This window comes from Syngnathus floridae, chromosome 3 (genome assembly GCF_059516105.1).
Source record: "Syngnathus floridae isolate MCC-2025c chromosome 3, RoL_Sflo_1.0, whole genome shotgun sequence".
NCBI classification, from domain to species: Eukaryota; Metazoa; Chordata; class Actinopteri; order Syngnathiformes; family Syngnathidae; genus Syngnathus; species Syngnathus floridae.
Genome location: NC_142415.1, coordinates 22,674,244 through 22,700,000, shown reverse-complemented (window position 1 = coordinate 22,700,000; position 25,757 = coordinate 22,674,244). Strand labels below are relative to the sequence as shown.

The 25,757-nt window shown below is 54.6% G+C and overlaps 7 protein-coding genes across 16 annotated transcripts in view; 2 read left to right on the top strand and 5 right to left on the bottom strand.

Moving 5' to 3' along the window:
* Positions 1-1,487, bottom strand: part of wdr59 (WD repeat domain 59) — a 9,179-nt gene extending 7,692 nt beyond the window's left edge. For 2 of the 4 annotated variants that reach the window (XM_088371202.1, XM_088371203.1), the window contains exons 1-3: positions 1,025-1,142; positions 617-666; positions 1-86 (exon numbers count right to left, since the gene is read on the bottom strand). The exon at positions 1-86 is cut by the window's left edge and continues 50 nt beyond it. In XM_088371202.1, coding sequence (XP_088227328.1) covers positions 1-86; positions 617-666; positions 1,025-1,078 — 190 coding nt within the window. In that variant the 5' untranslated portion in view covers positions 1,079-1,142. Of the gene's footprint in view, positions 87-616; positions 667-1,024; positions 1,143-1,402 lie in introns of those variants that run through there. The other 2 variants (XM_088371205.1, XM_088371204.1) reach the window with 2 other exon arrangements.
* A 685-nt stretch (positions 1,488-2,172) lies between these two features.
* Positions 2,173-5,684, top strand: nob1 (NIN1 (RPN12) binding protein 1 homolog). Its single transcript, XM_088371206.1, has 9 exons — positions 2,173-2,329; positions 3,265-3,397; positions 3,472-3,605; positions 3,674-3,745; positions 4,142-4,270; positions 4,344-4,535; positions 4,865-4,962; positions 5,058-5,202; positions 5,332-5,684. The coding sequence occupies exons 1-9, from the start codon at positions 2,261-2,263 to the stop codon at positions 5,596-5,598; spliced, it is 1,239 nt and encodes a 412-aa protein (XP_088227332.1). The 5' UTR covers positions 2,173-2,260; the 3' UTR covers positions 5,599-5,684.
* Positions 5,685-5,934: 250 nt separating this feature from the next.
* Positions 5,935-8,948, bottom strand: snrpa1 (small nuclear ribonucleoprotein polypeptide A'). Its single transcript, XM_088371207.1, has 9 exons — positions 8,764-8,948; positions 7,958-8,105; positions 7,797-7,875; positions 7,289-7,335; positions 7,107-7,209; positions 6,872-6,951; positions 6,656-6,731; positions 6,188-6,281; positions 5,935-6,113 (listed from the first exon to the last, which is right to left on the bottom strand). The coding sequence occupies exons 1-9, from the start codon at positions 8,843-8,845 to the stop codon at positions 6,001-6,003; spliced, it is 822 nt and encodes a 273-aa protein (XP_088227333.1). The 5' UTR covers positions 8,846-8,948; the 3' UTR covers positions 5,935-6,000.
* A 519-nt stretch (positions 8,949-9,467) lies between these two features.
* Positions 9,468-13,707, bottom strand: asb7 (ankyrin repeat and SOCS box containing 7). 5 transcript variants are annotated; one of them, XM_088370750.1, is made up of 5 exons: positions 13,433-13,707; positions 12,619-12,688; positions 12,240-12,427; positions 10,678-11,283; positions 9,468-10,112 (listed from the first exon to the last, which is right to left on the bottom strand). In XM_088370750.1, the coding sequence occupies exons 2-5, from the start codon at positions 12,654-12,656 to the stop codon at positions 9,982-9,984; spliced, it is 963 nt and encodes a 320-aa protein (XP_088226876.1). In that variant the 5' UTR covers positions 12,657-12,688; positions 13,433-13,707; the 3' UTR covers positions 9,468-9,981. The 5 variants fall into 5 exon arrangements, with proteins under 5 accessions (XP_088226876.1, XP_088226875.1, XP_088226872.1 ...); XM_088370749.1 differs by having other exon boundaries at positions 12,240-12,486; positions 13,433-13,706; XM_088370746.1 differs by having other exon boundaries at positions 12,240-12,442; positions 13,433-13,706.
* Positions 13,708-14,279: 572 nt separating this feature from the next.
* chsy1 (chondroitin sulfate synthase 1) lies at positions 14,280-19,319 on the bottom strand. Its single transcript, XM_088370741.1, has 4 exons — positions 18,689-19,319; positions 17,854-18,349; positions 16,005-16,421; positions 14,280-15,874 (listed from the first exon to the last, which is right to left on the bottom strand). Exons 1-4 carry the CDS (start codon positions 19,006-19,008, stop codon positions 14,690-14,692), a joined length of 2,418 nt encoding a protein of 805 aa, XP_088226867.1. The 5' UTR covers positions 19,009-19,319; the 3' UTR covers positions 14,280-14,689.
* Positions 19,320-19,463: 144 nt separating this feature from the next.
* On the bottom strand, positions 19,464-22,276 carry selenos (selenoprotein S). The gene is made up of 6 exons (XM_088370752.1): positions 21,942-22,276; positions 21,229-21,351; positions 20,923-21,029; positions 20,703-20,795; positions 20,556-20,628; positions 19,464-20,314 (listed from the first exon to the last, which is right to left on the bottom strand). Exons 1-6 carry the CDS (start codon positions 22,054-22,056, stop codon positions 20,226-20,228), a joined length of 600 nt encoding a protein of 199 aa, XP_088226878.1. The 5' UTR covers positions 22,057-22,276; the 3' UTR covers positions 19,464-20,225.
* Positions 21,525-25,753, top strand: lins1 (lines homolog 1). 3 transcript variants are annotated; one of them, XM_088370744.1, is made up of 7 exons: positions 21,525-21,688; positions 22,710-23,088; positions 23,160-23,255; positions 23,480-23,612; positions 23,801-24,328; positions 24,647-24,821; positions 25,049-25,753. In XM_088370744.1, the coding sequence occupies exons 2-7, from the start codon at positions 22,786-22,788 to the stop codon at positions 25,482-25,484; spliced, it is 1,671 nt and encodes a 556-aa protein (XP_088226870.1). In that variant the 5' UTR covers positions 21,525-21,688; positions 22,710-22,785; the 3' UTR covers positions 25,485-25,753. The 3 variants fall into 3 exon arrangements, with proteins under 3 accessions (XP_088226870.1, XP_088226869.1, XP_088226868.1); XM_088370743.1 differs by lacking the exon at positions 21,525-21,688 and adding an exon at positions 22,002-22,347; XM_088370742.1 differs by lacking the exon at positions 21,525-21,688 and adding an exon at positions 22,002-22,469.
* Positions 25,754-25,757: the final 4 nt, after the last annotated feature.

Genomic DNA, 25,757 nt, shown 5'->3' with positions numbered 1-25,757 from the left:
TGCCCACGTCCCACTTGCTCTGGCGAGACATCTTCTTGGCCAGCTCCGACGGCGCCTCCAGGTTGACCACGTACAGGAAGCGGCGCCTGGTGGGAAGGGCAGCCCATAAAGAAGGCTACGTTCTGGCAAGTGTCGCTTCCCCAAACTCGGCCGATCCACGGCCACTCGAAAGCTTGACCACCCTCCCCGGGAGGTCATCGGGCTGCTTGCGTTCTCGCCATTGTTAGGATTGCTGATTCTGCCCGTCTATGACTATCGTCAAAATGCAACTTGCACCCTAACGGCAAAACAAAATATGAGGTGGTAGGCTGGTAGCTGCTGCTTTTGATTTGGGACGCAAATATGTCAATCGCAGTACAGCCGTGTGGTTCTTTTTTGAGGAGTGGGTCTGCTACGTGTTTGAGAATTCAAATATATGAAGACACTCGTTTGTTCATTCAGTCACTACAAAAGAGACGTGATGAACTATTTTGGGCTTCTTGAAAAGGGCTTTTTTGTCGTCACCATGAACCTGTACGCTTCTAAGCGATTATGGCCACCCGGGCGACATCGTCCCTGATGTCGGGCTTATTTGAGACGGCAGGCAAGCAAGCGCCACGTTCGGCGAGGGACTTACCCAGAAAGCACGGCGTGCGAGCCCAGGCAGTCCACGGACATGGTGGTCGCCTGGCAACACAGCACGACAAGACGTCAACGTGTTGACGGGAGGCCGTACTTCACACAAGTGTTGCGAAGCCTGTCGAAGCCCGATGTGACACGCTGCCAATTTAAGAACTAGAATAGATTTATTGCCGTTGTCTAAGAAAGGTAGCTTTACAACCAACATTTTTTTTTCCCGGTGCGTCGATGCAACATAAAACAAATGGTACTAACAATTAAAACTCAATGTGGAAAAGCATATACAAGGTGGAGTCTACAAACTACCGATGCATTTTGACCTATAGAGTTATTCAAATGGTTAAAAAATGTTGGTCGGCACGTACGAAACCTAGTTCGAGTTAGAAAAAGCACCGCACGATCGCACCTGCGCGTCTCGAAACTCCAACACCACATTCTCGCTGCTCCAGCGCGCCGCCATCTTGTTGGACCGACCCGGACGTCAACAATTCGTCACGTGACAAAAATCCACTCGTAACGCCACGCCCTGTCTGGGAGGCATATGCGTCTCGGGCTTTTCGTACATATGGGTATCTGCTTTTCTTCTAGCCCGTTTCTGTTCTTGAATGAAAGAAAGATTTTCGAAGCATACCGTATAGCCAGGTGTCGGACGTCTTCAACAAACTAACCGCAAGAAAATTCCGCGAGTTCGGATGTTTTGAAGCGTGCTCATGGGATGCGACTGTTTGAGACTCCCGGTTCAAGACGGCGGCCATTCTGCACGTCCCTCCAATTTCTCGCCCACCTCAGGCTTCATATGTGGTGAAAACTGGGTCGGTGTCGAAAAGAACTCCGCAGTAAGCGTTGTTCTAGTTGAGGGGTGGGCAATTCCGGTCCTCGAGGGCCGGTGTACTGCATGTTTTATAGGTCACCCTGCGGCAACACACCTGATTCTAATGATCAGGACTGCTATCCAGCATCTGCAGACTTTGCTAATTATTTGACCATTTGAATGAGGTGTGTCGCAACAGGGTGACATAGAAAACATGCAGGACACTGGCCCTCGAGGACCGGAATTGCCCACCCCTGAAATCTAGTTGAATCTGTGACCGGAGGAAGATAAAAGAATATAAATGTATTGTATGGAATTTACTGTGCTCCAATAAACAAAACAAAACTAAATGATGGTGTTGCGTCGCTACCCAGCGCTGCCGCATGTTTCAGAATTTGACCATTTAAGAGTTGTTGCTTTTTGCTCAATCTAAACGTGATTTAAGGCGCCGCGAGATTATCATCTTTAGTCACATGACAAGGGGCGTTTAGGGAGCAGTCACACTGACGCCCGTGCGCGACTTTGCCAGGGGACGTGTTCGGAGAGGGTTCGCCGCGCTCCCCCATTTCCGAACGTAGCAGCACTGGCGCACCGCGTCTCCAGTCAGAGTGCCGAGTGCACGCACTAGCACTCCGCTTTTGGTGTACTGGCTGAATTTCCCTACGGGTAAATTGAGCAAAGCACTGAATTTCCGAGCGGTCTCGTTTTGAAATAGTGCGCGCAGAGTGAAGTTTCGAACGCGCCCAAATTGCATTCGCAAATTGAACGGAATCGTCACGTGGTAAGAACGTCTTTTCTGATTGGCCGAACCACGACCGTCGCTCATCCAAGATGGCGCAGCCCGGAGTGGAGCATGTCGTCGCAGACGCAGGAGCTTTTTTGCACAAAGCTCCTCTCCAGGTGGCATTTTCTCCAGTTAACCTACAGAATACAAACTTTGCCGATGTCGATCTTATTTGAGGCAACCTCGACCGGACAAGATCTTATTTATCACCGCGGAGAAACGTGGGTTTCATGAACCAGATGACGCCACAGTTAGCGACGTATAGACTTCCCATTCCCAAAACATTTTGTCGTAAATACATGACACGACATCGACTAGGCTACTTTGCACCTACCAGATTACACCACATTTGTCGTAAATACATGATGCGACATCGACTAGGCTACTTTGCATCTACCAGATTACACCACATTTGTCGTAAACACATGATACGACATCCACTAGGCTACTTTGCACCTACCAGATTACACCACATTTGTCGTAAATACATGAAACGACATCCACTAGGCTACTTTGCACCTACAAGATTACACCACATTTGTCGTAAATACATGATACGGCATCCACTCGGCTACTTTGCACCTACAAGATGACACCGTAACTACTGGATTCAATTTAGAATTGTTGTCACTATACAAAAGATACTGGTACTGAAATGATACATGGCAAAAATGCAAAACATTAGCAAATATAGTACAATGAAAATTACAACTTCAATTTAGTTTCATCATTCTTAGGACACTCGCGAAAAGTGGTACTGAACCGTTTTTGATCATTGCAGATCGGTACTGGTACAGATATCTCGTGCCCCACCACTGGATTACGTGGCAACTCGTGGATGGCGTCGCAACCATTACATGGCACCACGACTATGTGGAGTAAAACAAAGATGAGATTTACGCGGCAATCGCTATATTGTGTAGCGTGACTGGGGGCGGGGGGCAAGAACTGGATCGCAATGAATTGTAACTTCATTCGTATCTTGAAGGGCGGCAAGGGGATGCGAGGGTGATGAAGGTGACAGCGACGGACATTTGACGATGCGTTTCAGGACATTGGGAAGAACGTCTACACGCTGAGGGAGGTGGTGGACGAGATTCGGGACAAAGCTACCAGGAAGAGTCTGGCCTTCCTCCCGTACCAGCTCAACCTACGGCAGCCTGCGGCCCAACACGTCCGATTGGGTAGTGGCGCCGGCGGGGCAAGGGGGGGCAAGGGGGGTCTGCGTGGACTGACGGCGCCTTTGCGGCTCCCTCAGTGACGGATTTCTCCAAGAAGACGGGAGATTACCCCAGCCTGTCACCCACCGACATCAAAGTTTTGGCGCTTACGTTGCAACTGGAGGAGGAACACGTCGGGACGGGACATCTGCGCAAGGAGCCCCGCCACCAGGTGTGATCCCCGAGCGCAGCCTCAACCCCGCCCCCACCCTCCGACAGCCTTTCGTTTGTCATTTGCAGGTGGATGTGAGCGACACGCGGCGCCACCCGGAGACGCCCGTCAATGTGGCGGGATTCTACTTCCCTTCCAAGGTCAGAGATCATCTTTGGCTTGCTCGGCGCTCGTTGACTACAATTCCCAAATGTTTCCCGTTTTCTGTCCGCAAAAACAATGATGATGATGATATCCAGTACATGGCAGCGAAACTATTGGCTTAGGTTAGTAGATAATTACAAGACACGGTAACTATTCTTAACGCTGCACGTAAACTCAGAGTTGGTAGTAATAGTCAAGGTTTTGTTGATTTTCGCACCAGTACAAATTTTCTCTTGAAATACGTAACCCCGCTAAAAAGGGGGAATTGATTGAATATGAGTAATTAAGTTACGAGCGCGCTTACGGCCCGAAGTCATTTGAGCTACCTATGTTGCGTTGTTGACGGGGACAGGAAGTAGCCAAGCTGTGGCGTCGTCGTCTTCTTTTGTCAGGGTTCTGAACGCAAACAGGAAGCAAGGAGCACGCCGGCATCGCCTGAAACGGAAGCAGACAACTTCAACAGCTTCCTGTTCTGGAGGCAAACGCCGGCCCCCGTTGACAACCACCTGTTGGCTTTACTGGTCATTGCAACACTCATTAGCTCAGCTCGTAGGGCTTAGCCGGAGCGGCTCAATGATGCTTTTTTTGTCGTAGGAGGAAGGTGCCGTGCAGGAAGTCACCGAGAAAGATGAAGAGGAGGAGGAGGAGGAATGGGAGGGCGATGACGACGAAAGCGGAGCTTGGATCACGCCCAGTAACATCGGGCAGATGAAAATAGACTCCTCTGATTGGACGGCAGATGCCCAGGTCAAAGTTGGATGTCTGACCACAGACTTTGCCATGCAGGTGAGGTAGAGGTGTTACCGTGGCGACCGCATACACCATCGTGCCACTCGAACCCATTCAGCGCACGATTCGTGTGGCCCTTCACCACCATTCGCCCTGTGGCGACTCATAGCTCATCACACCACTCGCCGTGTAACTGGCCACATGACTCGTCGGTTAATTTAACATGTAACTGAGAGAGCTTGATGCCACTCTAACCCTGTGACTGAAAAGCTGCAACTCGTACGACTGGCGTCACACCACATTTCTCACTCGGCGTGCATCTCGCATAGCTCACGTGACTGTGTGTAACTCGTGCGGACAACTCACCATGTGACTGGTGTGGGCAGAACGTTCTGATCCAGATGGGGCTCCACGTGGTGTCGCTCCGCGGAATGTTAATCAAACAGGCTCGGAATTACATCCTCAGGTGTCACGCTTGCTTCACGTGAGTATCGCACACACGTATGCGCAGGCTGGCTTGCTTGACGGGAAGAGGTTCACGGTGTTGAAAGCATTTGTGCATGCATGCCTCTGCGTCAGGACCACCAGCAACATGAGCAAACAGTTTTGTCCAAAATGTGGCAACCGAACGCTCAAGAAGGTCAGCGTCAGCGTGGACGAGGACGGACATGTGCACATGCACTTCTCCAGCAACCCCAAAGTGCTCAGTGCGCGTGGCCTCAGGGTAAAACAAACGGACACACACAAAACATGCACAGGAGGACATGAAAGAGTCCCACACACGACAAAGTATACACTACCTGAGCTAACCAGCGGCCTCGTTGTTGTCGCTGTTTGCTTTCCGCCTTCGCAGTATAATTTGCCGCTCCCGCGGGGGGGCAAGCACAGCCAGAACCCGCACGTGTGCGAGGACCAGCGCTTCCCTCAGCAACGTCTGTCCCGAAAAGCCCGCCAGAAGACGGACGCGTGGGACCCGGACTACGCGGCCGGCGGGGCGTCACCTTTCTGCCAGAACGACATCTACAGTCGTGCCGCCAACCTCAAGCTCCGAGACGCCGACTGCGGCGCCGGACGCCGCAGAGTCAACCCTAACGCCGCCCGCAGAAAGTACAACAAATAAGCTGCCTACTATGCCCCATCCGGGTCGGTCCGATTGAAATTAATGCATTGACTTTGCAGTTGTTTAAAATCTCATTCAACCTGAAATTGGCTCCCTCTCGTTTGTTACAAAGTGTGGAACGTGACAGCAGGGGGGGCCTTATTGTTACACAGCTTGACGGAAGCTCACTGCCATGCCTGACTAGTCCCTCCCTCCCTCCAAAAAAGGCCTATCTTACAAATCTCCATATAAATAAGTACATGCATATACGCACATAAGTACAACTAGTCCACTAGAACAGCTTGACGCGTCAATTGACGCACATCGCAACTTTGTGTCATGACTACTTAATACGCGTTTGTAGGAAAAATCTGACGCATTTATTTAAATCTGGTCAAACTAAAAGCGAAGATACAAAAGTGTTCAGGATCCGTTGAGGTGAGGACCTTGTTCCATGTCCTCGCTCTCTTCCGTCTGATCGGCCATCTGCGATGCGTGGCCTTCCTCCTCTTCCTCCTCTTCCACGCCAGCACCATCTATAGGAGAAGAAACGACATGAGGTGGCAGATGACGGGCGCCGATGGCTGGAAGGCAAGGGAGGGCTGCGGACCTTGCGTGCGCTCCCGTCCCGGTATGTGTCCGGCCTGCAGCATTCCTTTCAAGCGCTCCACCTCAGCCAGTGACGACGCCTGGGCGATGGCGTTCTGGCAACACACACACGCACAATGTGCTCGGCAGCTCTTCCTCTGGGCGCAATCGGTAGCAACACACGTCGACGGGTAGCAAACATGTTGCTCATTGTTCTCCGAAATGAAAGCGGATGGAAAGAAAAATCAAACGGGCTGTTTGCGTCGCTACTAAAAGACACGGATCCGGATTGGATTCAAGAGCGACACTTTTTTCCATCCAATTCGATGCAGCCACCCCATCCTTGGAATCAAAAGCGGGTTCCAGATTCAAAGCCCTTTTTGTCCGCTTCCATGGAAAAAATTGGAGATCTCATTTAAACGTTTGCGGCGAGGACAACTTGAAGCTGCACAAGGTCTGGACACGATTCGGGGACTCGCATCGTTCCTACCTTGATGGCTTCGACGTCGGCGTGCGACGGGCCCGTCCTCGCCTTCTCCAGCTGCGCCGCCATTCCGGGCGTGAACCTGCAAGGGAAAGCCAAAGTCAGACGGGGCGCTCTCCGGCCAGCTTCTCCCACATCCGATCCAACGTAGTATCTGTTCCCGAGTCAAATAGGAGATACGTCCGTCCGACGCACCCGCCCGCCGGGGACCGACCCTCTTACGTTTTGCTCTGCTTGGCGATATCCTTCGCCAGCTGAGCGCCGCGTTTGCCTTTGAACATTTTCTCCGCCTCCTGGCGCTCCTGCGACCACAAGCAGACGTCGTTACAGTGACGGCCGTGGGCGCTTCTCGCCTGGACCGATCTCCACGGGCCGGGACGCGAGCGCTTCCCGCCTGAACCCATCTCCACAGGCCGGGACGTGCGGACAAAACAGCCGCCGGCCTGGCACCCCCCACCTTGAGTTTGACCTTCTGGAAGTCCAGCACGCGAAGCTGCGGGATTTTGTGGACCACGTAGAGCCTGTAGTGCTTCTTGTTGGTCACAGGATTCCTCAGCAGGCTGGCCGGACGACAGCAAGAACAAGGTGAGGAGGTGGTCCGGCGGCGCGGCTCCCGCCCGCCGACCTCGCGCTTCTCACCTGAGCAGAGTCAACGTCTTCACCGACGCCAGCGGCTCCAAGTCGCCCTAAAACACAGCCATTGGGCAATGGTCATTCCGCCCGCCACCAAACTCAACAGCATCAACCTGGCCACTCCAAAATCCTTTGTATTCACAACACCCATTGAAGTTATTCAACATGTTGACTAGGTTTGCCAGTCATGATTATTTTTATCGTTTTATTTATTTATCTTTTCAAGTATGGTTTTTATCGTGAATTGGATTTTTTTTAGACATTCAATGTTATTTCAGATTGACACGAATCGATTACGGCGGAGTTATCGATATGGTCCGTGGCTCCCATAAAAAAATAAAAAAATTTAAAAAAAAAAGGGGGAAAAACCGGCAAAGATGTTGATTTCCAAAGTGAAAGCAGACGATTGCAAATGTCTTACTTTGAGCTGGCGTGGACACGCGGCATAACCAGTCTGCTTTCACCATATTTTCAGTTGCAAATGTTTTGAAGCCCTGGCCAGGTTGTGACTCACCAGTTCCTGGATCTTGTTGTTGGTCAGGATGAGTTCTCGCAGAGCGGGAAGACTCTGCTCCAGGTTCTCTCCGATACGACTGCATAACAACATCACAACGCTTGCCGAGTCATCGGCGACGACCGGAAGAATCAAAGAGGCGCTCTGTTTGCACAGCTTACCAGATCCTGTTGTTGTTCATCAGCAAGGTCTTGAGTCGCTTGAGGAGCGGGAAGCCGTCCAGTTTGCGGATTTCGTTATCCGAGAAGTCCACCGTGTCGAACTGGTCCAGAGTGGCTCCCAGATTCTCCAGAACTGGAATTTTATAACCTGGCAAAGCGTGTCCAAAACAAATGGTGCTACTTGAAAACCTTGGAGCGAAGGCCCCAGTGCGAAGTGTCTTTTGCTGAGGTCGCCTTGTCTCATTGGACAGCAGCCAGATGGACCGGCTCATTGATTACTTAGAGAGCAGGTTAGCATAATATCCTCGCATAGGGAGGCAAACTTCACAATATTGTTGAGACAAAAATGACCCGGGTTCAACGGGTTCAAGACGCTAAACTACACAGGGAGCCACTCCTGCCCTCTAAATGAGGCCTCATTTGGTTTCTAGGAAGCCCATCGTTTGGTTTTGGAGTGACTGGTGCAAAAACAACAGTTTGAGTGTAAGCCTCGTACAGTGTGGCGCACAATATCGGCCGTCGCTTTTAGAGCACGGCTGCAGACGCAGATGCACTTCCCGGCTAATGTTGTGATGAGCCGCTTCAAGCAGTTCGTCCAGAGGTTGAGCCAACCCACAATCTTGGGAACGTATTTTTATCATATATCACAGTCAGCAGAAGTTTTACAGTGACGGCGAGGGAGCTGAACCATACGGCATGACAGTATGTTGGAGGGGAGTCCCTCCGGTCGCGGCCAGGCAGACAAGGAGCCAGCTAACATGCTAACAGGCTAACGAGCGGCGTCGTGCGTGCGTGCGTTTTCTTACCCCTCAGGTCCAGCTCTCTGTCCCTCACCGGGTTCGTGTACTGAGCTGCCTGCTCAATTAACTCCGCAGAAAGCTTCACCATTTTCGGGCTAAATCAAGAACAGCGACACAGATGCTGTCTTTGGCGGAGCATGCAGAAATGACACACGCTGCAGTAACCCGGAAATTAAAGCACTTCCCGCTCGACCCCCTTCGTTTACTTCCGGTAACGAAGAGAAATTGTAAATACTCTAATCATTTTTATAGCAGGAAAAGCGTTCAAGCAAATAGTTTTATTTCAAATGACGGCACTCGTTCTGTTCAATTAAATTCTAAATTAATTCTAAAAACATTTTGGGGGCAGTAATTCCTACCAGTAAAAAGTTTAGGATCGGCAGGACATTCTTTCCAGTAATAATAGCTTTTGTTATTTAGGGCAGGACAACCGTTTATGTCTTCCATGTGTTGCTGCACAAAGCAACGTACGTATCATGCACGGACTACTAGGTCATGCACACACAGACTGCTAGGTCATGCACATGGCGCATGCTATCCCCAGCTTTAATGCGGATAGGCTAAAACATGTAGAAAAACACAAGTCATGGTTTGGTGGCAGTTTCCCACAGACGCGAGTTGTGTTGTCATGGTGACGACCCGTGAGGTGACTATTCTGGGGTGTTCAGAGGGAAATAACCCCTTTTTTTGTTGTTAACAAAAGAAAGTAATCCACTTCCACTGGGGTTTTATTGTGAAGAAATGTACAGGTTCTCAATCAGACATGTTGTCATGGTGACCATTACAGCAATTCAATTCAACACTTTATTCATCCCCGAGGGGCAATTTAAAGGTGCATAAAAGTAGCTCAAAATGCAGCACAAGCAAGTGAATTCAACATATGCTTGTCGTCTTCACCATCAGCCAAGAAATTTCCGTGGCATTCCAGAACTGGTTTTCCATTCACACGAGCACAAACACGCACAAATGCACACGTGTAGAAACGCGCGCACGCACACACCAAGTCTTTCATATGAGCGGTGTTTAAATAAAGGTAGAAAAATATCTGTAAGGTATTTACATTGTACCAGCTCACCGGACTGCAAGCCACGAATCGCACTTTCCGCACGCAACTGGGCGGCAAGACGACAGGCGACCGGCCCCCTCGGGTCGAACCTCCGAAAGGCGAGCCGAGTCACAGCAGAGGTCTTTCCCTCTTTTCCCGACTCGTTCCCGGCGGCAGCATTAAAACTTGTGTTTGAGATAGTCCTTCATGACCTTGGCGATGGGAAGCTCCTCCAGGAGACACAGCCTCTGCAGGCCGACACACTGGCGGATCTTGATGCGACACACGTCCTGAAGGCTCCGAGGACGTTCTGAGCACAAACACAACGCGAGCAGTTTGGCACGGCCCCACCTGTTTGCCGACAGCTACCGAGCGCAGCGCCAGCGAGCGACTTTCGCCCCAACGTAAATAGCGTCTGGCAAGCAGAACGAGGAAGAGCTGACCCCTCGGCATCGAGGGACGACGACACGCTTGTCTGCAAAACGGTCCGCTGGCCGGGAACTCTAATGAATCTAACCTTTTGAAATCATGTCTGAGAATGGAATCTTTTCCAGCCGATAGCGATGGGAGGAAAATGGCGCAACATCTTCCGGTTTGCAATTTACTTTGGCTTTGTTTGAATTGAATGCATGGACAATACGTATACCCCATACTTTTTGAGTATCACGCGCTCTCCCCCAAAAATAAATAGAAAAATCCCCCTCGACGAGTGTTTCGAAAGACGAGCGACGTGGTCACAAAAAAACTCGCTTTGGAACATACTTGGGGGGGAAAAAAAGCACACGAGGTAAGACGTGTCGTTAGATCTATGCTCGTTTCCTCGCCACGGCCCGAAGGAAATGGAGATTGGGGAGACGCCGCCGCTTTGTACTCACTTGTGACGTCCTGCAGGAAGTCCAGACACGGCCTGTTGTGTCTGGACATGCTGACGGAGACGGCGGCGGGCGTCTGGCCCTCGTAGTTCCTGGCGTTGGTATCAGCGCCGTAAGCGTAGAGCATGCGCGCGCACAGCACGTCGTCACGCAGCGCCGATAGATGCAGCGGCGTCTGGCCGTCCTCCAGCCGGCCCAAGTTGGTGTCGGCGCCGCGCTGGAGGAACATGCGGCAATACGAGTGGTTGCCCTTACTCACGGCGTAGCGCAACAGGAAGCCGTTCTGAATGTCAATGTTGGCGCCGTGGTCCAGCAGGATGCGCACGCAGCTGGAGCGCTCGCGGATGATGGCCAGCTGCAGCGGCGTGGTGCCCTTGTCGCTCAGCGGGTCCACTCGGGCGCAGAACTCCAGCAGGAGGCGCACAAAGGAGTCGCGGCCGTAGTGGGCCGCCACATGCAGCGGCGTCCAGCCGTCGTAGCTCTTGGCGTCGATGATGTCGCCGCAAAAGTCCGACTCCAGCATGAGGCGGGCGATGCGAGCGCGCCCGTGCATGGCGGCGTAGTGCAGCGCCGTGAAGCCCCCGATTAAGTCCTTCACCGTCGGGTCCGCTGAGGGCCGAGAGGCAGACGACTATCAAACCAAAACAGAACTCTCGGCGGCAAAATCGCTCGCAACCCATGGATGTTCAGCTTGCCGCAAAGCTCTCCGTGGATATTACAACGGATGGATGGATGGATGGATGGATGGATGGATGGATGGATGGATGGATGGATGGATGGATGGATGGATGGATGGATGGATGGATGGATGGATGGATGGATGGATGGATGGATGGATGGATGGATGGATGGATGGAAACAGAATGATGACAGCCCCACCCACCGGTATTTTCCAAAGCGACGAGCATGGTAAAGACATCGCAAAAAAGAAAAGCGCCGGGGCAGCAGTAAACTTCAATTACGAGCGACGTATGAACAATTCTGCTTCTTCTCTCATGTTTGCGTATGTTGGTGACCGGTGAAAGGAAATCAACAGACGTGACGAAAATTAGCCGCGGAGAGCCTAATCCTTTTCACACGTCGTAAGTTGCCGTGTCAGTTTTGGTGCCAATTGATAGCTGTTTTTGAAGCCATAGTCTCAACAATGATTTCCAACGGGATGGCTTCCGTCCGTGACATCACCGAGCAAGACACTGAAGGGAGGGCTGCGTGCCTCTATTCCTCATTCAAAGTGGGCAGCCGTTGCTCTCCAAAATGAATGGATAAAGCAGAAAATGCGAACTTTTTTTCATTTTCCTGCTAGCTAAAACAAAAAAAAGACATAACTTGGGCTGGCTCGTGAAAAATGAACCATCTAGGCTTTACCGTCCCTTTGATATAAAGAGTAATTCGTCATTGAGCAGCGGGGAACGTCGCTTAGGATGGTGCTACGTGGCTGCCGACGACGTCGGGGCTGAGAGTGGGTTCATTCGCAAGTATTTCATCCGCATCGTCTCACGACCTGGTCGCGATTTGACGAAGGCACTCGGAATCGGCGCACACGAACAGACGGATGTTTGGCTGACCTCCGTGCTCCAGGAAGACGCGCACGCATCGCTCCTTGCTCTTGGCGGCCGAGAAGTGCAGCAGCGTCCATCCGTTGGCGTCGCGGATCTTGGGTGAGTATCCGCGCTCCAGCATGCGGCGCACCGTGTACACGTCACCCGCCGCCACCGCCGCCTGGATCTGCAGCTCCTCGTGGAGCTCGGGGTTCCTACAGTTCAGCATCCTATCGTCACATTTGGGAACGGGAATGTTCATCTTTGACCTAAGCTTTAGCGGGGAAAGACAAGGTGAAATATTCTGTGCGTCTGGGGATCGCCGCTGCAAATGTCAACACTTTGTTGGACACAAGAAACGGAAGCCAGATTAAGTCAATTTCATGATCTGGTTTTCTTCTTCTACCTTTTCACCAGCTGAAGAGACAAACTTCTCTTCTTCATAGCGGACGCTTGCCAGCTTTGACTTGAATTTCCTGCAACACAAGTTCTCGAGTGAGTGAGTGAGTGAGTGAGTGAGTGAGTGAGTGAGTGAGTGAGTGAGTGAGTGAGTGAGTGAGTGAGTGAGTGAGTGAGTGAGTGAGTACAGAAATCCTTCCCTTGAGATTTTAATGCAGCGATTATTTGCTCAAAGTGACCGGAATAGTTCCTCCACCTGAAAATCTCGTTCCGGTCCCCCGGAATGCGAAACTAAGTCGTTCCTCCCCAATCACTCAATAAAAAGACTTCAGCAACAGCCGCATGCGAGTGTAAACAAAGAAAACGTCAAGTGACCCAACTTGACAGTTTCGGCCGACAGTTACATGAACGTGACACTTTGGTTGACTCAGAATGTGGTTGTTTTCGCTAGCACTGTTAGCCGCGCGCGCAGGCTAACAAAGTGTAGATGCGCGCACGCGCAGGCGGGCGCGCTCTGTCGAAGCCAGCAAGCGAGAGTGTGAAGACGTTTCTTGTGGCCGAATTTGACGTTTGGTGTCGACGTATGAATGAACATGAACTCACTCCACGCTCAAATGTTGTGCCGCCAAGCTAGCACTAGTTAGCCGTGGAGGCTAACCCAAACAAAGTGTTGCGATTTGTGTATTTGGAACTGCGCGTGGGACTCAAGTGTGGTGCGGCGTGCCGACGAGGGGCACGTGTGCCAAAGTGTTGCGTTTGTGCAGCGCGACAAGTCAACAAAAGACAACAGTGAACACACGGCGAGTGGACATCTCACGAACCAATCAGCGTCCAGACGCCAGGGAAACGAGCAGCGGCGGCGGCGGCAGCAGCAGCAGCAGAAGCCAAGCAAAAACAAAAGAGCCAACTTGTTGTCAGTGCTGCATCTTGGTCCGTCGTCGCCGCGGCTCCAAAAATCTTGCAACGGCCTTCTGCACACGCATCGAACTCGAGTGCATCTTCGGGGGTTTTAGGCGTCAAAACTGTTAGCTTTAATCAAAAGTCTGCCTGAGCTCGGAAGCGTCATCGTCGTCACTTCCGTCATCATGACTTCACAATAACGGCCACGCCCCCGCCCGAGTATGGAGGACTAAAAGTGCCAAAACTCTTCATAACTTGTGAAATGGAGTCTCACATTATCCGAAACGCAATCATTGCCGAAATTAAAATTGGAATTCGTAACTTAAGTCACAAGAACTCTGTAAAAAAGTATCTGCTATTCTAAGCCACCTTCTATCCTCTTGGCTCACCCTCAATTTTTACTCGCACGGGATGCTCTCTTGGGGACGTGCCGCCACCTTCTGTGCACAAACAGTCAATGCAGCCTATTCAGCTTGGCCTGCTTGGCTGTCGTTCGACAAAACAAGCCAGAAAGGCTGGGTGGGTGCTTTTCTCTCAGTTGTCATAGAAAATGGAGAAAAGGGAGGGGTTTTCGTCGGCCCTTGACCCGCCGGGTTCGTGACGATCACACGGAAGGACTTAATAACGCCTCCGACAAGACCCGTCCCCTCATTTGAATAACTTTTTCTCTGCACTGCCAAGATTAAAACTAAAGTCAGTAAAGGTGAAAAAAAAAAAAAAACGTTACATAAACAATAGAAATATTTCACAAAAAGGTATAAATAAAAGTGAGATTCAAAAATGAACATTTAATTTTTTAGACACACTTTCCACTTAAACAGAGTTGAAGAGTAAAAAAAAAAATTGAAAAAAGTTCTTTTCTCAACTTTGTGAATTGGGGGTCCACCAGAAACACTGACATTGGCCCAGTAACTGAGCGGCCCTTGAGAATTTTGGCCAGCGTCTTTTTGGGCCAAAGGAAAATCTGGTCCAAAAGGACCACGCCGCGACCCTTTTCCAGTGTTCTCCTCCTCGAGAAAGCCCTTCTCCAATCGGCTGGCGAGTTTGACGTCATAATGTCCACCAACGAGAAGGTACGGAACAAAATTCAAAATGGTCCAGAGATCAAAACGTCGGTGATATTTTAAAAAGCGAGCCTGTGCGGCGGCCAAGAAATGAATGACTGCAGTTGGGCGGGGTCAGGCTGTCAGGCGAAGCGAGGCGTTGGCGGCCAGTGGCGGGCCCAGCTGCTTCTTGTCCAACCATAGCTGGGCCAACTGGCGCACGGAACCCCGCGAGGACGCCCGGGACCCCAAGCACATCTTGTGCTGCCTCGGCTCCAGGTGAGGGTCGCAGGTGACCGGGTGATGCACGTGCACAATGCCCGGGTCGCTGCTGCGGAACGGCGCGACGCCCGAGCGCAGGAACTTGTCAAAGAGGTCCACGTCCTCCAGGCCCCAACCCCGGATGGTGGTGTTGAAGCCCCCGGCGCGGAACAGATCGCCCTTGTGGGCGCACACCACCCCAAAGCCAAAGTTCCTCCACAGGCCCGTCTTAGCGGTGAAGGCGTAGTGGTTGGCGTCGGCGCGTTGCGTGCCGCCGCCGTACACCACCTTCGGGTCGTACTGGCTGAAAACGACGGGGAAGTAGGAGGAGCGGCCGGCCGCCGCGTTGGCTCTGCAGCGCTGCAGGAAGTCGGCGGTGAAGAGGAGATCCACGTCGCAGTAGAAGAGCAGCGAATGGTTGGAGAAGCGCGCCGAGCCCTCCTGCAGCGCCAGCGCCCGCGAGAAGGGGCCGGCCACGGCTTTGATCTCCAGCTCGGCCCGCGGGTACTTGATGTGGTACTCGCGCATCAGCTCCACCTGCTTGACCCGCTCGGCGCCGTCGTCGGCGTTGAAGAGCAGGACGAGGAGCTTGACGTTCTGCTTGGGGATCAGGCACACGCGCTCCACGTTGGCCATGAAGCGCGCAAAGACGTCATAGCGGCCCGACAGCGGCACCAGGATGTTGACCTTGTCGTCACGGCCGGCGTCCGCACGCTGGCCGACGGCCGGCGCCAGCTTGAAGGAGACCAGCATCTTCAGGGAGCTGAGGGACAGGAAGGAGAGCGAGTCCGAGTGGCGGTCGACGTGCGCCGCCAGGGCGGTGGCGTCGGTGGGCCCCTCCTCGCGCAACTGGATGCGGCTGAAGGTTTGCTGCAGGTACGCGTGTCTGCGCACCGGCACCGTCACGCTCCTGCCTTTGTGCTTCTTGTAGAGCAGCAGTAGGTCCAGCACGTACTCGGCGCCGTAGAGCGGGTTGACCCGTCGGTAGCCGTACTGGATTTCCTTGAATTCGATGACGCGGCCACGGGTCTCGGCGTTGGCGTTGATCATCTCCATCACCTGCGGGAGATGTCGCAGCGTGTCATTTTTGCTGTGGTTAACTTTTTTTCCTCGAGCTAGTTTGCTCGCGGATTCTATTTTTGGCGAGCGGGAGTGTTTTGGTCACTCGCGCCGCTCTCAGCTCGCCGACCTGCATGACGATGTCGTCGAGGGCTTGGCGCTGCGCGGCGTCGGTCCCGCGACGGGGCGGCTGCCCGTCCCAGGCGGAGAAGAGGTGCCTGGCGCTCAGGAAATCCCATTCCAGCACGTCGCTGCGGCGGCGGGGCCGGAACCTCATGAAGGAAGGCGACGCCCCCAGCAGCCGGTCCTCGCGACTCGGCTCGGGGGCACCCGGGCGCGCCATCCCGACCAGCTCGCGGTGGAGGCGCACGGTGCGGTGGCGCAGCGCGGCCGCGCGCCGGCTCAACAGATAGGCGTGCAGGCGATACTGGTGAGGCGGGCTCTTGTTGGGGTGCAGCGTGACGGCCCGGTGAATCTTGCCGCTGCGCAGCTCACGGATGAAGCCTTTCTTGTCGGGCTCGTAGTTCTCGTAGAACAGCTGCTGCATCTGTGCGGCCGGCGTTACAACGGAGACGCGGTTAGCTCGCGCGCGCCGGTGACTTTGTTTCCTGAAAATGCGGCCGACAAATGCGGCCTTTTGAATTTAGACGCGGGCCTAGAGTTGGAAATCGGCCATTTTGCTTTCATTCACTCTGCCGAGCCTTGGAGTGTGCACGCCTTTGCCATCGGGGGGCAGCGTGACTGGCAGCATGTCAAGAAGAGTCCATCTTTGTGGAATTTAGACGTTTTTGGTCACAGCTGTCGCCGCTTCCCGCTGCTGCGGCCTTTCTAAAAGTAGACCGTCCGGGGGAGGGGAGACACCTCGCTACGCTACTCGTGCCGACGCAGTTGCCGTTCCCAGGCGACCCCTGCTTTGCTGGCTCCAAAACAAAGACGGCTGAGGGAGGGCACCGCCCAGTTTGTGGGCGAGCGAGCGTGGCAGCCACCAACGTGAAACGCTTCTCTTTAACTGATGGGACGGGAGAAGGGGGGGGGGGGGGGGGGGAAGAAAAATAACAACTGCGAGGCAACAGCTGTCATCCGCTGCCTTCCCAAGCAAACACGGGCGGGTCCAAACATCACGCCCAAAGTCCAAATTAAAGCCGTCTGGGTCAAAGTGACTTCTTTTTTCCCCGTTGGAGGAAACGGCCACTGGAGCGAATGCCGCCTGTGACCGGTTTGCCCGAGCCAGCGCAGCGAACAGCTCGTTGCGTCCTGAGGCCGTGACGCGATAGGAGGTGATACTAACCCTAAAAAAAAAAAAAAAAATTAAAAAAAAAAAAATGTCGGAGGGGTGGCCCGGGCGCTTTTCCGACAACAGGCGGCGGCGCCGGCCGGCGCACGGGTTGGCGCTAAGACGCTTAGCTGCTAATCCACCCTAATTGGATGCTAGCGCCAAGATGTGGGTCAGGAAGGTCGAAGCTTGACTCCATGGCGCCGGCCGGTGAAAGTTAGCGGAGCGGGTAGCGGCAAAGGCCGCTTGACAGATGAGCGCCGGTGCCTGACGAGGCGAGTGCGACTCAAACAAAGCAGCGGCCACGCTTGCGCCTCGACCGACCGCGCAGCATTCAAATCCGTCCGGATCCGTGTCTTCCGTGAGCAAAAGGCCCAACTGTGACAAAGATCAAGTATTCCTTCGTTTGCTCGACAATCCACGCCCGTTTAAACTGACGACACCCTGTTGGTATCGACGTATGTTTGAGTGTGTGTGGGGGGACATAGATAATCCCTGCCAGCCTACACGTGCGCCGTGTAACATCTTTTTGAAGAACTCGCCGTGCCTGAGAAAATCAACCAGTCAAAAGGCCTGACTGAGGCGTTGACATTTTCAACCGCGGCGTTCCTCTGCGATCACCTCGGCACATGGAGAACAATTGCGCTTTGTGGGATTCAAACAAGGATCCCGTGATGGTAACAACAGCACCCGGCGGCAGACTGACCTCGTAGGACCAGACGCACTGGACCCCGGCGAAGCGGCGCACGCAGCGCCCCACCTCCACGTCCTCGTGCGCCGTGTGCATCTGGCGCAGGCAGCGGCGCAGGTGCGGCGCCACGCGGCGCAGGACTTCTCGGCTCATGACCACACCGGGCCCGCCCATGCAGAAGTTCTCGCCGGGCTCCAGCGCCAGCTTGCCCAGCTCGTCGCGGGCGCCCATGCCAGTCTGGCCCAGGAAGATGGGCGCGCTGCCGTTGAGACGGCGCAGAAAGCTCTCCAGACGCCGGCCTTTGACGTAGACGTCGTCGTCGGCCCGCATAAACCACTGGTAGCGCTCCAGGTAGTGGTCGTGCATGTACTTGAGCATCAGGAAGGACTTCTTCTGCGGCGGGTAGGAGTCGTCGGCGCCGCGCAGCGCCACCAGCGGCACGGGCGCCGAGGCATTGGAGCCCTCGCTGGAGAAGAACTCCACCCGGCCCGGGATGCTCCGGGCCCACGTTCTGCAAAGGAGCAAAACGTCCGCCGGAGGGACCGTAAGCATTATTTGGCTCCCCTTGAAGGAGTTTCCACTTTTGCCTACTCCTGGATAAAGCCAAGTCTCACTCGTGACGACCTACAACTAAACCCACGACAAGCTGACGCCGCGTCACTTCCTTTCCGTTAGCTTTTGTCGTAAACTATTTCGACGGGGCAAGTTGACACAATCAATCGAGAACTAATCGTTGAGCTTCTCGACAGTAAGTTGACTCCGGCTTTTCCTTGAACGCTCTGGCAGTTTATCTTTCCAACAGTAGCAGTTTGCCACCTGACGAGGAGACGCTTGAGCGCAGCGCGCCTACCTGTGCGCGGCCACCGCGCGGCTGTTGAGGTACTTTTGCGCGGTCATGACGCCCACGAAGAGAAAGTCAGTGGAGCGCGCGGCTCCCGAGGCCGTCGTCTCCGTGGCCGGCGGGCGGCTGTCGCGAGGTGGCCACAAGGCGCCGGCGGCGCCGAGTCGCTCGTTGAGGCGGCACCCGCCCGGGTTGCCTTTGGCGATCTCCGCGGCCTTGGGCAGGATGAGGCGAGAGGCCAGCGTGAATCCCAGCACCAGACCCAGCAGGACGCTCAACCAAGCTCTCCGGCTCCGACCTGCCATCCCTCCAGACAAGCATGAAATCATGTCCGAGGGGAAAAGATGCCGAGTGTCGGCCACGCGCCTTCTGCGTCTCGCTCGTGGTTCTTCTTCTTCCGCTTCTTCTTGTGCCCACGTAGCATACCCGAAAACTGCTAGCCTGCCTGCTTGCCTGCCAGCCGTCGGCTCACATGCTCGCTCGGCCGGGCCCGGCCCAACTCGACGCGAGCTGCCGGCCGGCGACTTTCCAAGTCGCTCGCAGGATTGCAGGTGTTGGGAATGCGTCGGCTGGGTTCTTCGGCCAAGTTGGCAGCAGGACGTCCACCGACGCAGAGTGCACGAGCGCGTTTGAGCTTAGCGGGCTTCCGTACGTGGGCCTCCTCCAAGAGGGCGTTCCAGAGGCGTTCAGGTCGCATGGGAAAAAGCGCACGCAACTCACAGCTGCCCTCACTCTCTTTGAGGACCTTTTAACTAGTAGGGGTAGAGAGAGAGACTCTAAAGTCTGAAGTTGACATGGTTTGATTTATTGCTTCAAAATGTGGGCAGCAGAGGAGGAAAGTTTTGTTTTGAGTCAAGCGGCCAGAATGTGAAAAGGGGACTCTCTTATACATGTCGCGTTTGTGGCGAGCATGAAATCAAACACGCAAGTCAACCCGACGGCATTCCTTTAAAATGCGCCTTTGTCAATCTCCGCCCCACCGGGCCCGTTGACATAAGCTCACCCATCTCCAGAAATTCCGGAGCAAACGAGCCAATCGGATCGAGGAGAATCACGTCCAGGTCGAAAGGTAAGCAGAGCTGCGGCGTTAGCGCCGCGTAACGTCAGCAGCTCGCGAGAGAAAATTTTTCAGCGTACATTGAGAATTGCCGCGCCTCAAACATCTGAGACATCCGGAAAAAGAAAAAGCAGGTGCGAAGCCTTTCCGGTGTGAGCTGTCGCAATGCCAATCTTGAGAATGTACAAGAATTTAAAGCCCGAGAGGCGACACCGACGCCGACGTTCATCAGCCTCGCTCGCTGGTCGGCGACCATTTCCGAGCGCGACGTCATCCCGAGCTCGCGGCGAGGACCGGCACGCTAACACACACTGCAGCGAACCATTGTAGGAATTCCTGGATTCTTATGCTGCCATTCATCTTACGTAGATGAGCGGGGGGTTCGCCGGAGCGTAATGCACGTTCCTTCCGAGGCGCCGCGAGCCGATGTCAGCCGGTGCCTGCGTGCGGCGGGCGCACATACATGGAGGTCGTCCCGCGCGACCTCCTCTAACCTCATCCGCCCGAAGGCGACGGGCCCCGCCTGCCGGGGCGCCACGAGCACGAGCCGCCGCCCTCGCCGCTCAGAGGACTGTACTCTGAAAGACAACGACAAGAACCCGTTGAGCGAGCAAGCGCGCACACAGTCAGCTCACATGTCGCTTTCTTTTTGAAAGCAAGGTGCTCAAATGACTGGGGGGCAGTGCATGGATTAGCTCCTCTCGGGCTCCGTTGCCATCGCTTTGTTGCACTGAGGTGTTTGAAGGAGTCCGCCGAGAAGAGCCAGCAGCCTTCCTTCGCATATTCGTGGCAATTGGGGTTCCTTGCATTTTGTGTTACCTGAGCTGCGAAGCGGCTTCTTATGGCTCTTGGGTTTGAGCGCGGTGCTGGATGAGGCACCCTCGTCGCTGCTCTGCGGAGGTTAGACAACACGTCAGGAGCCACGCGAGCAAACGGAGGAGAGACCGCCCCACGTTTGTCACTAACCTCTTGCAATCGTCTGGAAGCCCCTTTGAAACTTTTGCCCAGTTGCAGACTGTCCCACTCCTCAATCTTCTGCCTCCTCTTCTCCTCCTCTTGCTAAGGCACACGTCGGTTCACAGGTCACACGAGGAAGGCGCCGGCCGTCTCGCTGGAGCGCTCCGGCCGCTTGCGCTCCGGCCGCTTGCGCTTCGCTTGCGCTTCGCTTCGCTTGCTTGCCCTTCACCTGCTTGCGCTTCTCCCTGAAAATGGCCGCCTTGGCGTCTTGCTCCTGCTGCATCTTCCTCCGAGACGCCTCCATGGCCTCCTGCCTCCTCACCACCTCCTCGGCGTCTACACATCAACATCAGTGTCGGCACTCAAAAACGCCGGCCCTGACCTGTCCCGCCACTCGCTAGCTCAAGTCGTTCAACTCAGTCCAGCGTTACGGTGGAACTGTGCGTACGAGCCAATAGACCGCTAAATGCCAAAAGACGCCCGGCCTGCCCGCCCGCCCGCCCGCTATCATTTGAAGGTGATGACGGCGAGTAACCTTGCAGGGTGGGGGCAGGGAGGGACCTGCTCCTCCTCTTCTTGGCCAGGTAGATCAGCAGCGTGCAGAGCGCAGCCAGCGCCAGCAGCAGGTAGCAGCCGTACGCCCACAGCGGCTCGCCGACTAAAATTGTGCAAATCAAACACAGAGCGAAGGTGGAAAAGTCTTACGGAATGACAACGGGTGACTTGACGATCAAATGTTCACATTAACCGGATTCTTCTTCTTTTCCTTTTTTTGTTGTTGTTGTCGTTATCCAGCTTCTTCAGCGAGCTGACCATTTGAGTTCCAAAAGTCATATACCACGGGACAACTCGTCATTGGGCACATTTTCATATCATCCTCCTGTGATAGCAGGAAATGGCCTCTCGAAAAAGCTGCAACAACTGGTGTTCGTGCCCGCCCACATTGTTTGGTGTCACGGACAAGCGCAAAGAGTTTCCATGTGAACAAAACGCAGGTAAGCGAGGATCCATGTGTTACTGAGCTCCCGCCTCGCCTCGCCTCACCCGTAAGGACTGCGCCATTTGGGTGATTGCGTTGGCGGATGCTGCTTTCCTGTCAAACGTGCCTTTTGGGTGTCAGTCTCGAACAGAGCTAACGTGCGGTCGGTCACATGTGACCCAAAAGACGCACAGAAGCGTCAACACGTACGGTGACCAAAACCGAGTTGTTGCTTTGAGTGTTCAAGTTACCAATCTTTGGTGACCTACCCATGAAGCCAACAAACGACAGGTGGTCGTGCTGCTGCCGCTTCAGCACTTTCTCGCCCTCTTCCGGTAGGACCTCGCCGTTCTCATCCACGTCCGCAATCTCCACGTCGTCCATTTGGCCTCAAATTCCACGCCACGCCACGCCACGCCACGAGGCGACTAAATGATCGCGCCCGCCCGCCCAGGAACTCTATTGTCACTGTTAATGAGCCCTACCTAACCGTCAGCGCTGTTGACTCGGCTAGGCGAAGGGAGACAGATCGGCATTCGGCGGACGATCCCAAACAGGATTTGCCAGCTTTTCTTCTTCGTTAGACAGCGACTGACTGCTCGCAGTTTGAGTTACCGCCCTCTACATGAGGACGGCGTTACTACGTCACGTCGCGTCCGTCCCGTCCATTGCAACGTGCGTATGGAATCAATAGGGAAGCGACATATTTGAAGCTGCCTCGTAGAACGTCGTTGAAAGCTAGATGAAAGAAATCCCTCGAACTTGAATGATTGATTAGCGTCTTTTTGGGGGGTTCGGTACGTACTGTTTAAAAGTGGGGGAAAGTTATATTAGGCTGTGGCGCTCATTAGTATATGCTGACGCTGCATCTAATGACGCCCTGACCCTCTTTATGCCACGTGCATTTTCCCGTCCAACCTTATTGTTTAGAATTTGCATTACTCTGTGGCCCGTTGCTGGAAAATAATTACACATTTAAATAATACATGTACGATATCAAAGCTTGCTAACAACAAAAACGGTCTTTCTGTTTACAGTTTGAGAAAGCGAGAGAGAACAAGCCCGCGTCTGGACGTGACGCCTCGTGTCATGTGACGCCAGTCCCCTTCAAAGATGGCGTCCCCCGGCGCAGCGCCTCGGAAGCTCGTGGCTGTCCTCGCTGAGGTTTACGAGTGCTTGGTGAACGCGCGTGCTACAAAACCGAAGCAAGACGCCGAGCAGGTGGCGCGCGCGATCATCGACGGCGTGCACGTCCATCCTCGCTACGGCGCGGCCGCTCAGGATGCGACCTGCTTGGCTCTGACGCTGATCGGCAGGATGGTTGCCACGGTGACGGCTCCCACGTCACACCTCGCCCGCTTCTACCAAGACATTCTGGAGGTCCTGCTTCGGGACCTGGACGTCGTGTCTCAGATGGTGGGCGAGTGTCGCGCGGCGCGGCGCAGCCTCCTGCCTCAGCTCACGATGCTAACGCAAACGCGCGGCAGGTGGCAACGTTTGCGTGTGAAGAGCGAGATCAAGTGGTCCGTCACTTGGCTGCGAAGAGCGCCTCCGCATGTGTCCTCTACCAACTGCAAGTATCCGTAAGTGCTTTATTCCATGATTAAGAGAAGGCGATACAAATCCATCCAGCCACAAGAAGACAATTTAGTCAGAAGCGCCCAGGCAGATGCAGCAGCCTCAGCAGCCTCAGCGGCGGCGGCAGCAGCAGCAGCAGGGCCAACGCTTAAGCTGATGTTTGACAAGTGCGCAGTCATTTCCAGACAAATACCTTTATGTCCAACGTACCTTTATGACCCAACGATAGGGCGTACTCCATCCCTCCTGGCACGGGACCTGCGAGCGGGCCCTGCTCAGCTTGCCCACTGGCCCCCAACTGGACGCCTGCTTGTGGTCGCTGACGCACGTCCTCCGGGAACTTCTGCGCGCCAAGCGCCCAGGTCAGATGTCACACACCCTAAAGTAAAGCACCGGGAGGAGGCCAGTTGCTCAGCGGCTCTGACGCTGGCACACCAGAGCTTTGCAAAGTGCTGCATCCTTCCATAGCGCAAAGGCACGGGCCCGTGGTTTGACGGGCGCGACGTCCCGACCGAAAAGAAGAGGCTGACTTTTGTCTTTGATCCATCAGAACCGGTCAGGACGCTCGTCGCGGCCTTTGACGTGAGTGTCTGCACCGCAGCGTCCAGGTTCCTCAGCGCGGACCAGAGCGCCGACGGCGCATCTGGCCTCGCCGACACTTTTTGCCACCTGCTGGACTTGCTGGAGTTCCTCACGGCATCCGGCGGCGGGAGCCCACGGCTGACGTACGTCCACGCCGCTGCCTTGGTAGCTGTCGTCAGCCGTGCGCCACTCTACTTTGTCAGCAAGAGGGCAGCGCTGTTGCTGAAGCGGGCGGCGCTGCGCAAGGCTGGCGAGGACTGGCTGGGAACGTGCGGAGAGAGCGCCGCCGACCCCGGCGCTCTCAGCGCCGCCGTGTTGGATGCAGCGGCGGGCGATTGGCTGTCGAGTGTGAGCGCCGAGTCGCTGACCTTTTTCGGCGGGTCGAGTAACACCAAAGGAGGCAGCGAAGACGGCGAGCGCGACACGGCCATGCTGCGTGCCGTCAGCTTGCTGCTCATCAAAAGCGTCCAGTATCACGTGACATCCGCCGCCACAGGTGAGAACAGCAAAGTGACGAGCATGGTTTTCCTGCCCTGCCATTGGACGATTGGATGGATGGATGGATGGATGGATGGATGGATGGATGGATGGATGGATGGATGGATGGATGGATGGATGTTTTCCTGTGGCCATGGCGACATGGGCCATTTGCTTGTTTGTGCCGCCTGGCATGTGTGGCAATGTCTCCCACGCTTTGTAGCCGTCAAGACGTGCGCTTGTGCGGCTCAGACGGGAAACCTTTTTTGACCCTTGCGGTGGTCATGAGAGCGCCGGTCTCGCGGTCCCCCACGATCACCGCGCCACATTTGTCCAGGCGACGGGGAGGCCGGCGGCCATCTGACGCGTCTGTGGCGGTTCCTGCGCCAGAGGGGCGTGCGGCCGACGGACACCGACCACGACTGCGCGCTCCTCCCGCTGCTGTTTGGCGAGCAGGACGACGACATGATGGAAGCGGCCAAAGCGGCGCTTGTCATCTTCCTCCGCCTCAGGTACGTCACTGGACTGCACGTATTTGGCGCTTCACAGTGCCGCACATTCACACACCAGTCGGAGGCTGCTGCCATGCATAGCCCTGCCAGGTCCGCACTGGGAGCGGACTGGTCACTATTTGTGAAGCCAAAAGAAAATTCAAGTGGCTCGCTCGTGCTGAGTGGATTTTCACCATTGGCATCGCCGCCCCTGCCAAGAGCAAATGCGCCTTTGTCCCTCCCGGCAGAGAGAACTCCGCGAGCGCCGAAGCCCCCTGCGCCGCCGGCTGCAACCCGCACTGCCACTTCCTGTTCCTCCTGCGCGCCGTCTGGTGGGACCACCGCATCCTGCTGGACTTCCTCATGTCGACGGAAACCTGCTTCCTGGAGTACTTTCTGCGCTACCTGCGCTACCTGAGGACTGAGCGGCGGGGTTTCTCCGCCTCGTGCCGGCGACTGGACGCGGAGGCGCCGCCGAGGGTTCCCTTTGGCCGAGACGGAGAAGGGCGAAGCCGGCGGCGGACGGGCGAGCACACGTTGGGGAGAGCGAGGCGTTGTCTACTCCGGCTACACCTCTTGCTGGCCAGGCTGCACCACAAGAAACTTTTTCCATACAAGGCAGACGCACTCCTGCGACTCTTATGGCAAGTGACACGACAGCTTGGCCAGGACGGACTGACCTGACCTGACCAACTACGCGCTTCATGCCGCAACTTAGCCACTCCTCTCGACAACCAAACGATCATCGGATGAGCTGCTAATGGTTAGCTGTCCGAATTTCAGCCTCTGAACAAGTTCATCATTTGGCAAAATAGTCACGAGGCAAGCGATTTTAAAACGCCATGAATTTTCAAACGCGTCGCTCAGCCCGATAGCAAAATTGCCTGTCTTTTTTTTTTTTAATCCACACTATCTGTCGTGTCTCAATTGCAATAAAAAAAAACAAAAAAACACCAT